At 38.3% G+C, this 18,960-nt stretch overlaps 1 protein-coding gene across 1 annotated transcript; it reads right to left on the bottom strand.

The window, feature by feature from the left end:
- Window positions 1-767: 767 nt before the first annotated feature.
- LOC125246751 (von Willebrand factor A domain-containing protein 5A-like) lies at window positions 768-17,377 on the bottom strand. Its single transcript, XM_048157789.1, has 19 exons — window positions 17,333-17,377; window positions 16,835-17,037; window positions 16,531-16,753; window positions 16,259-16,425; window positions 16,070-16,184; window positions 15,865-15,998; window positions 15,653-15,741; window positions 14,635-14,779; window positions 14,445-14,524; window positions 14,252-14,366; window positions 14,007-14,165; window positions 13,497-13,600; window positions 12,420-12,658; window positions 7,475-7,513; window positions 6,642-6,680; window positions 4,762-4,801; window positions 3,835-3,873; window positions 1,391-1,429; window positions 768-974 (listed from the first exon to the last, which is right to left on the bottom strand). Exons 1-18 carry the CDS (start codon window positions 17,370-17,372, stop codon window positions 1,402-1,404), a joined length of 1,998 nt encoding a protein of 665 aa, XP_048013746.1. The 5' UTR covers window positions 17,373-17,377; the 3' UTR covers window positions 768-974; window positions 1,391-1,401.
- Window positions 17,378-18,960: the final 1,583 nt, after the last annotated feature.

The following is an 18,960-nucleotide window of genomic DNA, read 5'->3' as shown; positions in this document are numbered from 1 at the left end:
AAATTAGTCTAAAAGGCAAAATAATGGATAAAAATAGTTAAAAGTTAAAACTGTTGTAATTTCTGTATACAGTAGCTAAAAACAGCTTGCGAAAATTAACATATTAAATTCAATAATGTTATAAAATATTTGTTAAATGCTGTTTTATATTTATCTTCTTATATTTATGTTGTTTTATTTTTGTAATGTAACATGCATTTGTAAAGTCATACTAATGTTATAACAGGCATATTGTTTTGAACTGCTTTTAGAGTGGTTAATATTAATCGTGTAAAAGTTTTTTTTTTGGTGAATTATATTAAAAGAGTAAAAATCCTAATAATAAAACTAAATCATAATTATTAATGTAATAATAGCCTATAAGGAACCCACAACAATTAAAAACAAAAACATTCAAAAATGTATTGTCCATTTTTAAATAGATAATAACAAATGAGATTTTGGTGATATTTTGACCACTCAAATAGGAAATTTCCCCAGTTTCCGTTTCAGAAATCTGGTCACCTAATTCAAAAATAGTTATCTGCATGATGCCTGCTGCCTTTAGAGTCAGTGATGTTTAATTTAAATTATATGTAAAATAAAGACATGTTATGTTACATTGTGATGTAATGGTGTTTTCTGGAAGGGACTAAAGAACAAAGTAGTTAGATAGACATTATATAACAGCTTCAGGTTGTGTTTTAGTGTTGGTAACATGTCCCACATTGTCCCACACAAACTTAGTAATCGTCCCACATTTGGTTTGTTTGATGGTGGTCACCCTAGCTCACACCCAAAAAGTAGCCATATTAACATGCTTTAAAAAAAATGAGGGGCATAATAGGTACCCTTTAAGTAGCACAGTTAGTTAGTTAATTTCTTAAAAACAACAATTTCTTCAAACAATTCACAATTCACTATTTCACAAAACTATTAGACTGAGGTGCATTTACCTGTCAGTGACCTAGGGATCGGTGGTGCACATTGTCTTGCTACAAACAGAGAAACCAAATGTCAGAACAGATTCAGATCTGGACAAACAGCCAAGAACAGACACATACAAAAGAACTAACAAACAAGAAAAGCTTTGCAATAGGGAAGAACTGATTTAGGAATTGGTCATGTTAGCAGGATTTAAGTGATGCATTACAGGACATGTTGCTGACAGCCTCTGCTTTGAATTAACTAAGTTTAGTTTGAAGTAATGAGCATTGAAGAAGAATAATGTCATATCAACAACTAGTCAGTAACTACACTTAGTTAAAGGGGACCTATTATGCAAATCATTTTACACCAGACTGCTTTGTGAATGAATGTCAATACAAAACACAGGATTTGCTAAAAAATTGTTACTCAAGGATGGATCAGTACCAACTGTTCATAAACTATTAGACTGAGGTGCATTTACCTGGCAGTGACCTAGGGATCGGTGGTGCACATTGTCTTGCTACAAACAGAGAAACCAAATGTCAGAACAGATTCAGATCTGGACAAACAGCCAAGAACAGACACATCCAAAAGAACTAACAAACAAGAAAAGGTTTGCAATAGGGAAGGACTGATTTAGGAATTAGTCATGTTAGCAGGATTCAAGTGCTGCATTACAAGACATGTTGCTGACAGCCTCTGCTTTGAATTAACTAAGTTTAGTTTGAAGAAGAATAATGTCATATCATCAACTAGTCAGTAACTACACTGAGTTAAAGGGGACCTATTATGCAAATCATTTTACACCAGGCTGCTTTGTGAATGAATGTCAATACAAAGGTACAATACAAAACAGGTTTTGCTAAAAAGTTGTTACTCAAGGATGAATCAGTAAACTGTTCATGATCCAGCTCACAGTCTCCAGAGCGATACTTGGTATGGCAGTAATGAAGGGGCGAGCACTTTATTACAGTTCATCGGAGTTGATTTACGGATATAAATCTTTCCAGTTTATTAAGCACCCCCGAAAAGAAATCAGGTCTGTATATATTTGTTTACTTTTAGTTGTAACGAGTGTTTCTGTGTACTTTGCTGTGTATGTTGATGATAATGCAAGGGAGAGAAAGTTTATGGATAATTTTTTAATGTTTTATTAAGCTCTTACATTGATTTACTGGAGTCTTTTGTGTGAAGTACAATAAATGTCATAAAACTTTTCAGCAGGGGTGCCTGCAGGATTTTATCTCAGTACCGTACTGAACTAGAACCACTGCCCCCCCCCTCTTTTTTTTTTTTTCTTTTTTTTACAAATTAAATAAATCATTGCATTGGTGGGGACGATCTAATGCTGTACAAATCGAGTGATCGACTGTCTCTTTCCTGTTCCCCACTTAGAAAATCTGATGCACGTAACTGCACTCTGATGTGCTTGTGTAGATAGATGCTTTTTTAATTTTTTTTTTTTACGTTATCTCTGATCGCCTTTGTCCCAAAATGTGCATATTGTTTTCGGAGCAACATGTGATTAACGAAAAACTAAGCATTTTTTCCAGTCAGCTTCACTTTGCGTGTCAGAAGCCAGACCACTATTATTTGGAAGTTCAAGTTCTTTTACTAAACATTTTAAATAGGTAGGCCTATATAAGCCTGTAGCTTATATTACATCATTACATGTTCTGTCAAACAGTATAAAAACAATAAAATAACAGAACAATTTACTTTGCTCAAACATCTCAGTATGTATTATTAGTATTATTGTTTTTGTTGATCCATTTCATTTATTGGCAAACTTTAATATGTGAATGATATTATCAGAAAACTAATCACATTTAGCGTCGTCAGGCTTTTATTTGTGCTTAATGGATGAAACAACGGAGCATTGAGGTTTATGGCTGCTGTAAATTTTACGTACCACAAGATGGCACTGTTTTCTACACTCTTTATGCTTTGGAACCTTTCCCGAAACATTTAGAGAAAAGCTTCAAAGATTTATTAGGAGGCTTCATTTCTCCATGCCTACTCAATAGTTTTAGGCCTTTTTGCAAATATTTCAATTGAATTTAGTTGTTTTATAGAGCGTTTACTCATTTTGAGCCTGTTTTTAAACATTAACTATCTGTAACGTTATTTTTCATGTGTGGAAAAAACGACGAAACTAAACTAGCCAATCAGATTTCTTTTCACCCATATCCCAATGCCCACCCATACACGCACACACACATTTGACTTTACAACACACAAACGCACACCTTTATTTATTCTCATACTCTCTTGCTCTCTTATGTCATGAGTGTACACAGGTAGATTTTAATAATCAATTTAAAAATTATGTAAAAAATAAAAACGGCATTAATTAGCGCCCTCTCATGGTACGCACAGTGTGTACACCCGTACGGCTGCAGGCGCCACTGCTTATCAGTAAAGTTTTGGCCATCATTCGGACGGGGACTGGTATAACAAGCTTGTACTAATAATGGATAAAAGCAAGATGACACCATACATTATAACTGCAATTAAACTAAACTATACCTGTTCTATCTCCATGCAGCATACTGTATATTCTCAGTTTCTAACATTATTAGTGCATCCTGACTGACTCCTGACACAGGACAATGAGCTCTTGAAGCTCCGCCCTCTTAGGCCAGGAGCAGCAGCTCATTTGCATTTAAAGGGACACACAATAAAACAGCAAGTTTTTGCTCCTACCCAAAAAGTAGCAATTTTAACATGCTATGAAAAATTATCTGTGTATTTTGAGCTAAAACTTCACATACACACTCAGGGGATATCAGAGACTTATATTACATCTTGTAAAAGGGGCATAATAGGTGCCCTTTAAGAAACACAATTAGTTCAAAACAATAATTTCTTCAAATATTTCAGACTTTACTATTTTACAAAACTATTAGACTGAGGTGCATTTACCTGGATCTTTCATAGGGATCACTGCTTTCAATCGTCTGGCTACAAACAGAAAAACCAAAAGGTCAGAACAGATTCAGATCTGGACAAACAGCCAAGAACAGACACATACAAAAGAACTAACAAACAAGAAAAGCTTTGCAATAGAGAATGACTGATTTAGGAATTGGTCATGTTAGCAAATTCAAGTGCTGCATTACAAGACATGTTGCTGACAGGCTCTGCTTTGAATTAACTGTATGTTTTGTTTGAAGAACATTGAAGAAGAATAATGTCATATCATCAACTAGTCAGTAACTACACTTGAGTTAAATGTATGAGCATAAGAGTCTTCATCTTTTCCCTTTCCCAGAATGTGAACCACTGAGGACGCAGTGGATTAATTTTATTTTTTAAGGTAATGCGCCTCCATATACCTAAATTTGTTTATGTCTGCGCAAATCATTTTAAAACAGACTGCTTTGTGAATGAATGTCAATACAAAACACAGGATTTGCTAAAAAGTTGTTACTCAAGGATGGATCAGTACCAACTGTTCATAAACTATTAGACTGAGGTGCATTTACCTGGCTGTGGCATAGGGATCGATGCTGCTGCACATTGTTTGACTACCTGGCCTAAGCTCCACCCTCTTAGGCCAGGAGCAGCAGCTCATTTGCATTTAAAGGGACACATACTAAAACGGCGCATTTTTGCTCACACCCAAAAAGTAGCAATTTTAACATGCTATAAAAAATTATGTGGGGTAATTTGAGCTGAAATTTTACAGACACATTCTGGGGACACTAGAGACTTATTTTAAATCTTGTGTCCTTTTAGTAGCACAGTTAGTTTTCACAGTTAAAAATTTTTTTTTTTCTTTCAAAACAATAATTTCAAACATTTCACACTTCACTGTTTCACAAAACTATTAGACTGAGGTGCATTTACCTGGCAGTGACCCAGGGGTTCGGTGGTGCACATTTTTTGACTACAAGACAGAGAAACCAAATGTCAGAACAGATTCAGATCTGGACAAACAGCCAAGAACAGACACATCCAAAAGAACTAACAAACAAGAAAAGCTTTGGATTTGGGAAGAACTGATATAGGAATTAGTCATGTTAGCAGGATTCAAGTGCTGCATTACAAGACATTTTTTAAATCCCCATTAAACCAAACCAGTCTCATCATCTATGCCTTTTTTATTTTTTTCTGAGGAATGTGACGTCACTCATGCCCCGTCCACGGCCGCTGACTGACAGTCCTGCATTACCATAGTCTCCACCCTCAGCGAGTTGTACGCTGTCTGCTATTTTCTCCGCTCCAGTAGCTGTATAGTAAACAATGTCTCCTCAGCAATCCTGGTGTTTTGTTTTTGTATGTATGAAGTGAATATAAGAGTTTTCATCGTCTGAGCTGCTGAGGATTCAGTGAATTAGTTTTATTCTGTAATTTTTATTTGTAATGCGCCTCCATATACCTCATATTCGTTTATGTCTGCGGCCAATCATTTAACACCAGACTGCTTTGTGAATGAATGTCAATGCAAAGGGATAATACAAAAACGGTTTTGCTAAAAAGTTGTTACTCAAGGATGGATCAGTACCAACTGTTCATGATCCAGCTTACAGTCTCCGGCACGATACTGGATACAGCAGTAATGAAGGGGAAAACACGCACTTTATTACAGTTCATTGGAGTTGATTTACTGATATAAAGTTTACCAGTTTATTAAGCACCCCCTGAAAAGACATCAGGTCTGTATATATTTGTTTACTGTTAAATGTAACGAATGTTTCTGTGCACTTTGCTGTGTATGTTGATGATAATGCAAGAGAGAGAATGTTTATGGATAATATTTTAAAGGGTTAGTTCACCCAAAAATGAAAATAATGTAATTTATTACTCACCCTCATGTCGTTCCACACCCATAAGCCCATCATTCATTTTCAGAACACAAATTAAGGTATATTTGATGAAATATAATGGCTCAGTGAGGCCTCCATAGACAGCAAGTTAATTTACACTTTCAGATGCCCAGAAAGCTTCTAAAGACGCATTTAAAACGGTTCATGTGACTACAGTGGTTCAACCTTAATGTTATGAAGTGATGATTTTGTGTGGCAAAAAAACAAATTTTCAACAATATCTAGTGATGGGCGATTTCAAAAAACTGCTTTGAATTTTTTGTTTGGAATCCATGGTTCGATGCACCAAAGTCACGTGATTTCAACAGTTTGGTAGTTTGACATGCGATCCGAATCACTGATTCGAAACAAAAGATTCGAAGCAGTGTTTTGAAATCCGCCATCACTAGATAATGTTGAAAAGGTGTTATTTTGGTTTTTTTTGGTGCACAAAAAGTATTCTTGTCGCTTTATAATATTAAGGTTGAACCACAGTAGTCACATGAACTGTTTTAAATATGTCTTTAGTAGCTTTCTGGGCATTGAAAGTGTAAATTAATTTGCTCACTGAGCCATCGGATTTTAAAATATCTTAATTCATGTTCCGAAGATGAATGAAGGTCTATTAGACTGAGACGGCCTCTTAGGCCGGGAGCAGCAGCTAAAACGGTGCGTTTTTGCTCACACCCAAAATGTAGCCATATTAACATACTTTAAAAAAAATGATCTGTGTATTTTGAGCTAAAACTTCACATACACACTCTGGAGACATCTGAGACTTATTTTAAATCTTGTCAAAAGGGGCATAATAGGTACCCTTTAAGTAGCACAGTTAGTTAGTTAATTTCTTAAAAACAACAATTTCTTCAAACAATTCACAATTCACTATTTCACAAAACTATTAGACTGAGGTGCATTTACCTGGCAGTGACCCAAGGATCGGTGCTGCACATTGTCTGGCTACAGACAGAGAAACCAAAGGTCAGAACAGATTCAGATCTGGACAAACAGCCAAGAACAAACACATCCAAAAGAACTAACAAACAAGAAAAGGTTTGCAATAGGGAAGAACTGATTTAGGAATTGGTCATGTTAGCAAATTCAAGTGCTGCATTACAAGACATGTTGCTGACAGGCTCTGCTTTGAATTAACTGTATGTTTTGTTTGAAGAACATTAGTCAGTAACTAGTTAATGTATGAACATAAGAGTCTTCATCTTTTCCCTTTCCCAGAATGTGAACCACTGAGGACGCAGTGGATTAATTTTATTTAAGGTAATGCGCCTCCATATACCTAAATTTGTTTATGTCTGCGCAAATCATTTTAAAACAGACTGCTTTGTGAATGAATGTCAATACAAAACACAGGATTTGCTAAAAAGTTGTTACTCAAGGATGGATCAGTACCAACAGTTCATAAACTATTAGACTGAGGTGCATTTACCTGGCTGTGGCATAGGGATCGATGCTGCTGCACATTGTTTGACTACCTGGCCTAAGCTCCACCCTCTTAGGCCAGGAGCAGCAGCTCATTTGCATTTAAAGGGACACATACTAAAACGGCGCATTTTTGCTCACACCCAAAAAGTAGCAATTTTAACATGCTATAAAAAATTATGTGGGGTAATTTGAGCTGAAATTTTACAGAAATTTTAGCTTTCACAGTTAATTTTTTTTTTTTTTTTTGAAAACAATCATTTCAAACATTTCACACTTCACTGTTTCACAAAACTATTAGACTGAGGTGCATTTACCTGGCAGTGACCCAGGGGTCGGTGGTACACATCGTCTGGCTACAGACAGAAAAAACATATTCAGACATGAACAAACAGCCAAGAACAGACACCCCCAAAAGAACAAACAAACAAGAAAAGCTTTGGAATACGGACGGACTGATATGGACATATTTGGCTTAAACTGATTTTTAGTATAAACCTCGGTACACAAATAAACCTCACGCCGGCTCAACAGGAAGTCAGTTATTATGGGTTGTTTGGAAAACGCATGCTCTGGGATTTGATATACTCCTCCTAGACGATTAATCCGATCACCACCAAACTCAGTGAGCGGATTTTTGATATCTCGAGCGGTTTGGCCATGGCGAGGCAACGAATTTATGGCGAGAAAAGGGAAACAGGAAATGTGTTATAATGTCAGCATACACTGATTGATCTTTATGAAACTTCAGCTGTGTGTTCGTTATAGGATACTGATCACATGGATGTGACTATTGCGAGTCAAAATTATAGCGCCACCAATTGGCAACAGGAAGTGTGTCACTTTCAAAATGCTTTGAGATCACCCTCTTTTTTTACCCGTTTTGTAGTATAATCAGAATAATGTTAAAACATGTCAGATGTAGACCTGTGAAAAGAATCGTGATATCTCAAACACTGTTGCCATGGCAACGCATCAAACTTAAATTTTTTGTTTTGGATGCTTTTGAGACGCTGAGCATGCTTCAAATTGCATGAAACTCGATACAATCGTCAGAGATGTCAACCAGTAGACATGGACAAAACCGTAGAAACAGGTGGGGAGGAGGGCCTCTATAGCGCCATCTTTTGACAAAAGTGGGGGGGGTAGTTTAAACTACAGTCACCAAACTCGGTACACATATTGATCTCATTAAGCCGGACAACTTTCTAATTTACAGTCATTAACTCCGACCAACAGGAAGTTTGGTTTGAATGTGGATTTTTCACACACACACACACACAGAGACGAAGAGCTGTCGATTTTTCTTTCATGTTTTATTTTCAGACATCATGAGAATTACATAACGCTTGGTATTGTAACATAACATGTTATAACAAGACTATCTATGGCAAGAGCTCTTTTCAGCAGATGCTTTCTATCCTCCCGATTATTTTATTTTGTCTCTTTGCATACCGCTGTAATAGTATGAAAAAGGACAACATATGCTGCACATTTGTGGTCTGTTCTCTCTATATAATTTACAATATATCCCATTAATAATTCACTGGAATGCACGAAGAATTTCTCGTTTTTCTCTTCACACTGCAAAAAAATGCTGTTCTTACTTAGAATTTTTGTCTTGTTTCTAGTCAAAATATCTTAAAGTTCTTAAATCAAGAAGCATTTTCTTGACAAGTACAAATTATTTTCTTGTTTTCAGAAAAAACAAATCAAAATTAAGTACGTTTTTCCTTAAAACAAGCAAAATAATCTGCCAATGGGGTAAGCAAAATAATCTTAGTCCAAACTGAAAACAAGATTATATATCTTATTCTTGGTTTGAAATAAGATTATTTTGCTTACCCCATTGGCAGATTATTTTGCTTGTTTTAAGGAAAAACTTAATTTTGACTTATTTTTCCTGAAAACAAGAAAATAATTTTTACTTGTCAAGAAAATGCTTCTTGATTTAAGAACGTTAAGATATTTTGACTAGAAACAAGACAAAAACTCTAAGTAAGAACAGCATTTTTTGCAGTGCAAAGCCTCACATCTCTTTCCAGGTTTGTTTCACAGGTAAATACAATTTATTAAAATGGAAATCACTTTTAATTGGTATCACGCAATGCTAAAGTTCATGAACATTTTTATTAAGGCAACGTATTACATAATGCATATACAGGTCCTTCTCAAAAAATTAGCATATTGTGATAAAGTTCATTATTTTCCATAATGTAATGATAAAAATTAAACTTTCATATATTTTAGATTCATTGCACACCAACTGAAATATTTCAGGTCTTTTATTGTTTTAATACTGATGATTTTGGCATACAGCTCATGAAAACCCAAAATTCCAATTCCAAATCTCAAAAAATTAGCATATTTCATCCGACCAATAAAAGAAAAGTGTTTTTAATACAAAAAAAGTCAACCTTCAAATAATTATGTTCAGTTATGCACTCAATACTTGGTCGGGAATCCTTTTGCAGAAATGACTGCTTCAATGCGGCGTGGCATGGAGGCAATCAGCCTGTGGCACTGCTGAGGTGTTATGGAGGCCCAGGATGCTTCGATAGCGGCCTTAAGCTCATCCAGAGTGTTGGGTCTTGCGTCTCTCAACTTTCTCTTCACAATATCCCACAGATTCTCTATGGGGTTCAGGTCAGGAGAGTTGGCAGGCCAATTGAGCACAGTAATACCATTGTCAGTAAACCATTTACCAGTGGTTTTGGCACTGTGAGCAGGTGCCAGGTCGTGCTGAAAAAACGAAATCTTCATCTCCATAAAGCTTTTTAGCAGATGGAAGCATGAAGTGCTCCAAAATCTCCTGATAGCTAGCTGCATTGACCCTGCCCTTGATAAAACACAGTGGACCAACACCAGCAGCTGACATGGCACCCCAGACCATCACTGACTGTGGGTACTTGACACTGGACTTCAGGCATTTTGGCATTTCCTTCTCCCCAGTCTTCCTCCAGATTGATTTCCGAATGACATGCAAAACTGAGCAACAGTCCAGTGCTGCTTCTCTGTAGCCCAGGTCAGGCGCTTCTGCCGCTGTTTCTGGTTCAAAAGTGGCTTGACCTGGGGAATGCGGCACCTGTAGCCCATTTCCTGTGTTTCTACTCCAGACTCAGTCCACTGCTTCCGCAGGTCCCCAAGGTCTGGAATCGGTCCTTCTCCACAATCTTCCTCAGGGTCCGGTCACCTCTTCTCGTTGTGCAGCGTTTTTTGCCACACTTTTTCCTTCCCACAGACTTCCCACTGAGGTGCCTTGATACAGCACTCTGGGAACAGCCTATTCGTTCAGAAATTTCTTTCTGTGTCTTACCCTCTCGCTTGAGGGTGTCAATGATGGCCTTCTGGTCAGCAGTCTTACCCATGATTGCGGTTTTGAGTAATGAACCAGGCTGGGAGTTTTTAAAAAGCCTCAGGAATCTTTTGCAGGTGTTTAGAGTTAATTAGTTGATTCAGATGATTAGGTTAATAGCTCGTTTAGAGAACCTTTTCATGATATGCTAATTTTTTGAGGGTTTTCATGAGCTGTATGCCAAAATCATCAGTATTAAAACAATAAAAGACCTGAAATATTTCAGTTGATGTGCAATGAATCTAAAATATATGAAAGTTTAATTTTTATCATTACATTATGGAAAATAATGAACTTTATCACAATATGCAAATTTTTTGAGAAGGACCTGTATATCACTATAGTATATGTTCAACCCCATCCGTTATTGCTGTGGAAAGAATCTAACTTTTTCATGGCCTGTTGAAAGTACCTTGTTGATGCTTTTACACTTTTAAATGTCCTTTTAATGTTCGTTGGTTGAAGGGTGAGTACAATAATGTCATCTCATTGTACCCAGTTTAAAAATAAAACGCATTACTGCGTTCATAGAGACTATCACTAACTGTTTACAGCTGTGGGATTACAAATTTGTGCTATGTTATATCTAGGTTCCAATGTAATGGTATATGAACTGAAAACTTTATGTACATTGTGTTTTACATTTTGAGGTAAAGATAATGACATTCAAAGGAGATCAAGGCAGGCAGCCCAGGTGTCTGTAACATTAACCTTTTGTACTTACTGACTATTTGGCAGGACAAGCTCAAGATACAGCAGTGCTTTTGTTTCTATGATAACGTAAAGGTATGGGCAATACTGTCAGACTGATTGGATTAGCACCTATGCATTTGAATGACACAGTTATGCTGATTAGATCATGGCTGGGAGATGTAGGGAATGGGCTGATTCCTGCACTGCATTTGCATGCTTTGTTTATATTGTCTCCTCCTTTACTCCATGTATCCCTCCCCCTTGATTGTATACGAACTACCAAGTACAATGCCTTAGTTAGACTTGGATGACTACAGCGACACACACAACGCGTTTCTCAATAAAGAGTAACTTCTGCTTGAAAGATATTCCAACGTCTCCTGGTCTCTGCTTTGACGAGGAAAAAGTTTCCAACACAGCTTAACGGAAATTACTCCCGTAATTCGCGCAAAGCGTCATGGGGTGTTGGAATAAGGTGAATACAACATCAGCAATCACAGACATTCGCATTAAGGCTGGATTAGAGTTCTCAAAGCACTGTGGAGTTTGCACAAATAACAGTATGTACTTTGCTCTAGAATTTTTATAGGGGTTGTCTGAGAAAAAACAGACATGGCAGATTAGGATGATATTCTGCACTCATTTGAAATTGACATAACATTCTATGAAATGAAAGTCATCTCAATTTAAACGATCTCATGGATGTGACTGTTGTGGTTTATGATCATAAGAGCATCAGCTGCTGCAGTAAATGTGGTGTGAAATTGACATAGTCCTTTTATGTTTAACTGTTTTAAATGCCCATTGCCCGCCGTGCACAGTTGACCTGAAGCCACCGGGCTTTGGCCCGTCATCGCTGCTTGCAGCTATATTTGTTTTTGAACTGCTTTGTTCGTCAATGAACATGTGTAATCCAATCAGTGACATTAGAGCTGCTTTTATCATGTAGTCATTTTTAGCTGTTGTTACTAAATTGGATGTTAGTAGAATGTTGTGATGCTTGTCTTAGAAAACAACACAAACATTCTCACAGAACAAACACAGACTGAAAAGAACCACTGACCACATCCTCCCTAAAACAGAATTTCACATCTTAATGAGGCCAAATCAACACCTCAAATGTATTAAACTGTGAAGTGACAAGAAAACCATTTGAAATCCTTGTGGTCAAACAACAAAACACAGATCTGTACACACACAATCCTTGCACTAACCGTATATCGGCACTCTTCTCTGCAGCAGGGGTCCTTTCACAGTCTGTCTGCTGTCTTTATTAATGGCAATGAAGGCTGTATGAACACTGCTCACTCCTGCCTGAACACTGAGCTTCACTATCCTTTTTCTGAGCTTCTTCATCATTTTCTTGATGCGCTTATTCCCTGTATTACCTGACCTCTCCTCCTGCTCCAGAGAACGGATCAGGATTTGAGCCGCCAGCCGGTGAATGGCCAACCTGAGCAACATGGCAGAAAACAGTGCTTACTGGGATTTAAAGAAACACTCCACTCTTTTTGAAAATAGGCTCATTTTCCAACTCTCCAACTCCTGCTAAGCTATGCTAAAAGTGATATTACAGCCAGACCTGAAGATCGGCTGAATGGATTTGAAAACTGTAAAACTCAACTGTTTAAACTCTAGGGGAGTTGGAAAATGAGCCTATTTTCAAAAAAAGTGGAGTGTTCCTTTAATGTTATATAACATTAAAAATGCATGCATTTAGTAGGTACTTTTATCCAAAGAGACTTACATTGTATTCTGGAAATCAAACCCATGGCATTACAAGTAGGGTTGGGTACTGAACTTGGTACAAATCTGAATTACGTCAGTACTACAGAATACCGATTCACATTAAATCAATCGATGCCAAATTTCAGTGCCTGAGAATACATCTGGGCGCGAGAGTAAGGTGTGTTAGAGAGAGAGACCATGTGATGTCACCCCAGCAGCTTGTTCAAACACAACACACAGCGCAATGGCTAAACGTTCTGAAGTGTGCAATCTACAGCGCACACAGTGTGCTCACACTATGCCCTGGACGGGAGACGCTGTGACGTCATGTGACAGACAGGCTGGTTTTGGGAGGTAGAGAGAGGATTTATTTTGTCTAGTGTGAAAAAATTTCTAAATAAATAACAAAATACTGAAATTGAGAGGTTTGGACTTTTTTCACTGAAATAAATATTTCTAATATTAAAGTATTATATTACTGAAAAAGGTACTAGCTTTGAAAAAGGTCTACTACTGATGTCACTCTAATTCAATGTGTTTCTATGTGTGTTTGTGTGTGTTACCCTGTTTTCTCAGTTGGTTTGAGGCAGAAGTGGAGCTGGTTTGTTACTGGTTGATCATTAAGACTGTATTTGACTGTCACTGTTCCCTCAGAGCCTCCTGAACTCTATAAGAGAGTGAAATTTGTATCATTTAAACAAATGAAGTGACATGTGGCCAAGTATGGTGACCCATACTCGGAATTTGTGCTCTGCATTTAACCCATCCAAGTGCACACACACAGCAGTGAACACACACACCGTGAACACACACCCAGAGCAGTGGGCAGCCATTGCTGCGGCGCCCGGGGAGCAGTTGGGGGTACGGTGCCTTGCTCAAGGGTCTCACCTCAGTCGTGGTATTGAGGGTGGAGAGAGCGCTGGATATTCACTCCCCTCACCGACAATCCCGGACCTGAGACTCGAACCCATGACCTTTGGGTTACAAGACCGACTCTCTATCCATTAGGCCACGACGGCCCCATGAGAGACACTCTTATTCTCATTAAAGAAACGCATGCTACATCATCTCACCTTTCCTTTAAGGTGGGCATAAATGAGTGACCTTTGACCCTGGAAGAGCATATTGATGGGTGGAGACAGTGTGTCAACAGTAATGCCATCTGGAAGGGTCCAATCCACAGAGATATTAACCACAGCGGGCTGCAGCGCAAACCTGAGGGACTGCATCACCTGATATAGTTTGAAGAGAAAGAGAAACCATTGAGACATGTGACTAGGAAACATCTGTGCCTGTGAAATCCAGTGGAGAGCTTTACTTTAGGCTGCATGCGGTCGGTGCCTGTGATGAACTGAGCGTGACCAGATCCCTCCCTGGCCATTCCTGTGATGAGGGCGGTACTTGCACCCTCACCAATCCCGAATGAGAAACACCTGAACACACAATAAACTCTGTTAGTGTAAGTGATGAAGATATGAATGATGGGAAGATCAAACCCAGCAGACCTTTACCTGTGAGAGTGAGCATGATGTTTCACCAGGTCCAGCACCTCTTTAGTGTTAAACACCTCTCCATCAGTGAAGATGAACAGCTGAAGAGAGAAAAACATCTGAGTTTAAAATCTTCAGCTAAGATCTGTCTACTCACATCAGTGAACATATACAATGTGTCGTTCAGGTGCATGTTGAGGTGATGTTGTACCTGTCTGGGGTGGTCTGGGTAACAGGGCCGACTGTAGATGTGTTTTAGAGGCTGTAAAATCTCTGTGCCGCCCATGTCTGCTTGCATTTCCTTCACTCTCTTCAGAGCCTCATCCACTGTGTCCTGATTGTACTCGACACTCTGACTGGAAAGACCAAGAAAAACATCTCCTAAACTCCTCTGAATATTAGGGCAGGGCAGTGTAGCGACTTTGTAAGATACAGTATATCATTATTTTTAAGACAATACCATTTATATTGCTATACAGTCATTTCATGTTGCAAGCGCATCTGAAAGTGCAACAACATTTTTTTTTAAACATGCTTAATTTTAAGTGCTTCAAACAAACTCATAATCATACATTGTAGTTTAACACGGTTCATCCAGTCACGTGTTCTGACAGATATGTGTGCTGTTTGAGAAGACTTCACAGATTTCAAACAGGCAGAGCGCAATTAGGACAGTAATTGTAAATAAAATATATTTTTTGATAAAATGTTTGTTTTGAGATATGTCTACATTCTACATATATGTCACACACACTCATCACATGGATTAAGATTTCAGTTTGCACAGTCTTCCCTTGTTTAGTTTGTTGTCATAGATGTTAATTTGAATCGGCATTCTGTTTAGCTGTGTGATTAATTACCTTGTTTGACTCTTGTGTTCCTGTTCTTAGGGTACATTTACATAACAACGATGTACTAAAACAGAAACGTTTTTTCTTTATACAGATGACAACATTATTAAAATTATCCCCATTCACACAGATCCGCAAATATTTGCAGAAAACAACTTACTTCCGCATTGAAAAATAAGCTGGATAGACTAAACACACACATGCATGCCAAAACCATTTTTACAGATTTGCGTTTACATGAAGATGACAAAAGTATAATTTTCAAAAGCTTGCACTTTGAAAATCGTGTTCAAAAGTTTGTGTTTTAGGCCACTACTATTTTTAGTCTATATCACCCAGCCCGAATGAATATCTATGAATGAAGATCTAGATACTAACGGGTAGAAGGACTCAAAACGAGAGCCAAATCCATAGATATTGAAGTAGCATCCCATGGGCAGACTCTTCAACAGTAACAGCAGAGTGTCCTAAAGAGAGACATGGACAGATACTTAAACTCAACATATTCATTTTCCAATACATAAATTCAAAACCCATTATAAATCCATATTCTGACCTAAACAAATTCTGTTTTGAATCTTAAATGTTACCTTTGCACTTTCTATCCGTGTGTTGCTCATACTGCCTGATCTGTCCATCACAAAAACAAACTCTCCTTGAGTCATTTCCTCTGGGAACTCAGGGTACAAACTTATCATGACCACTGGGTGCCTCATCAGAGAGCCTGAAATAAAGAGAGAGTCAGTGACAGCTTGATCACTCAATCCCATAATCCCAGTGAGCTGCAGGTCATACCTGATGGGGCAGTGGTCACTCCTGCCTCCACTATAGCAGAGGGCTGATGGGTATCCTGATAGTACACAAACAGCTCAACGTCCTTATCAAACATGTGACCAGGACTCAGATTCACCTACACACATAAAAACACATGCATCAAACCGCTGTGCTCACACATCCAGATAAACACATGAAGACACACAGTACCGTCGCCTGAGTGTGATCAGAGTGGAGGAACACTAGAGGATCCAGAGTGCAGCTGGACTCTAGTTTGGAGATGGGCTTTGGAGAGCTCACATGGACACTGAGAGTCAGCGTGTAGGGAACAGATCCACATCCTGATGAAATCTCTGAGACTATACCAGCAGCTGAACCTGACACACACACACACACACACACACACACACACACACACACAGAGTGTGTTAGAATCAGCTTCTCTCCACTAATAAAGTGTGTGTCAGCAGCTGCTGTAGTACCTGCTGGTGTGTATCGGGGGTTGAGTACAGCCGGCAGACAGAAGCGCAGCGAGTGGTCGGCCTGCACAGCGAGCTCGGTGACGTAGATGATGGTGACGGCAGCGTTCTGACCCGGCGACAGACACCCGACACTCAGTCTGAACACATCAGGACTCTCTTCGCTCTCTTCCAACAGAAACGCCTGCTGACCCGAACTCACAGCGTCATCATAACGATCCCTCGCCTGGAAGACAGTTTAGTTTAAAGTTAATGTGTATTATGAATACGCTAATCATCATCCTGCAGGTTTTGTATTTGGACTCACAGTTTCTCTTTCTTGCACCTCTGCCACAATCTCCTGCTCTCCGATCTTGGCACTGAAGTGGCAGACAGCAGCATCAGCAGGCAGAGGGAAGACGAACAAGGCCTCCAGGGGGCGCTCTTCCTCATTCACATACTGCAGAGTGGAGGAGACTGTGGCTACATGATCCTGAACCCGAACCTCCACTGAGATGCTCTTCAGAGGCACTGAGTCACACAAACCAACAACAACATCACAAATACAGCAGAAGACTCACATTATCATAAATCTAAGAACGTCTACATACAATTAAAATTTCTGAGTTTAAGAAAAAAGGACAACGGGACGTGTGACAATTTGCCCCCATATAACTTTTATGAAAACACTCTTATTGTCCGGAAGAATATTTCTGTTAAATCTACATTCATTACCGAGATAAAGCCCAGACAGACTTCCCTCTGTGAAAACACTACAGCTTTATAAAGTTATAAAACAGGTAACAGTAAACAGGTTAATTCATACCTGGCTCATTTTTCTTAGACAAAAGTCCGCACTTCAACATCTTTACGCTCCTGTTAGAGGAAATGACAAGATGATCGACTTCAAAAGTGTCCTACAGCTTTTAAATCTGCCTTAAATCTTCACAGAAGTATCATTTAATGAGTAAATCAGTGTTTCTGAGAGTTTCTAACGCGACCAAATTTGAGGAAGAGAGGAGCTGATTTATGTAAGTCGTTGAAACGCCGCTGCTTCCTCAGTCAGAAGACTGTTAAACTCTGAGTTGAGAGGAAGTTGCTAAAGGAAGGTGTTTTTTTTTTTTTTTTTTTTTTGCTAAAAGAAGGTCGATTTGTTGCTAAAAGTTGCTATGACGTTGTGATATCATTGCGCGATGACGTCAGCGAGTAACCATGACGCAAAACTGCATTATTGCGTAGAATATACATACATAAATATTTGAAATATGTTCATTTAGATTTTTTCATAAATATATATATATATATATATATATATATAAACATTTTATTTTTAATATAAACAATATCTTTATGATCAGATATTTTTGTTTGTAAATAAAATATGAATTATTGAACAGTTACACATTTTCTTATTAACTAGTAACATACACATTTTGAACAATCACAATTTTAAGTATAGTCAAGACTATAGAATAACACAAGACACCTCACTCGTATTAAGGTACGCGTTCACGCGGCCTCGTAATTCCTGTAGTTACGAGATTCTAGCTTGTAAAAAGCATTCGCGTCATCGTAGAGCTCGTAATTACAGCTTGTAAGCTGGGAGTTTTCTGAAAGCTCCCACATGTACCACGTGGCCGCTGTACCACCTGACCGCTGTAGATTCATTTAGGCGTTGATAGTGGTGCCATGGAAACGCATAATTCCCAGTCCGAGGACGTAACAGCTCCGAATATAACGTCACGTGTTGTCATTTTAAGAATCCGGTAAATCGAGGTGACGTGAACGCAGCATATAGAGGATATGCATCGACGTCACTTTCCCGCCGAAAACGCGCTCCCTCAGCTGGACTGAGTGGCAAAAGAACCTGCTGCGTAACTGGATTAATAGGAGAAACGGCGAAAACGTGAGTAAAACTAACAAATTACCCTAAAGATTGGACTCGAAAGTGTTTCTTACAACTTGCAAATAAACCTAATCCATGGATATTGACATGCAGCCAGGATCGTGTTTCCTGACATTTATATGTGCCTGATTTGACGCAGGGGAAATACATAAAGCAAATCTGGCTGTGAATATTTTATATAACTACAATATTGGTAGGTTTAAATCTGCTTAATCACTTATATCAATGTTATATCGTCATATTGTCCAGCCCTAAAACATATATAGTTTTTGACAGTGTTGTTCATTTAAAAACACCCAATTATGGGCAGATGACGTGACGCATGTTTTTTCTGTAATTAAGTGTAAATGTTTAATGAACTGCTTTTCTCAACTAAAACAACACATGCCAGTGAGGCATAGAATATCATTTTATTTCAATATCCATGATTTTGGGACGTAAAATGATCCATTTGCTTCTTTGTTCTGTTGCTTTCTTTAGGTGAATAGCAAAATGTACCTCAGCGGTTGTGACTGTCAAATCATTTGATGACAGTCAGCCGCAAAGCT

The sequence above is a fragment of the Megalobrama amblycephala genome, linkage group LG1, assembly GCF_018812025.1.
Source record: "Megalobrama amblycephala isolate DHTTF-2021 linkage group LG1, ASM1881202v1, whole genome shotgun sequence".
Classification (NCBI taxonomy): domain Eukaryota; kingdom Metazoa; phylum Chordata; class Actinopteri; order Cypriniformes; family Xenocyprididae; genus Megalobrama; species Megalobrama amblycephala.
Note: the sequence above shows the minus strand (reverse complement) of the source record. Positions and strands in the feature narration are given on the sequence as shown.

Excerpts from the sequence above, each read along its gene's own strand:
- LOC125246751 (XM_048157789.1), bottom strand. The coding sequence starts at position 17,372 with ATGTTGAAGTGCGGACTTTTGTCTAAGAAAAATGAGCCAG. Across the intron at positions 3,874-4,761 it reads AACCCCTGGGTCACTGCCAG|CCAGACGATTGAAAGCAGTG; the intron begins GTAAATGCACCT and ends TTCTGTTTGTAG. Across the intron at positions 1,430-3,834 it reads GATCCCTATGAAAGATCCAG|CAAGACAATGTGCACCACCG; the intron begins GTAAATGCACCT and ends CTCTGTTTGTAG.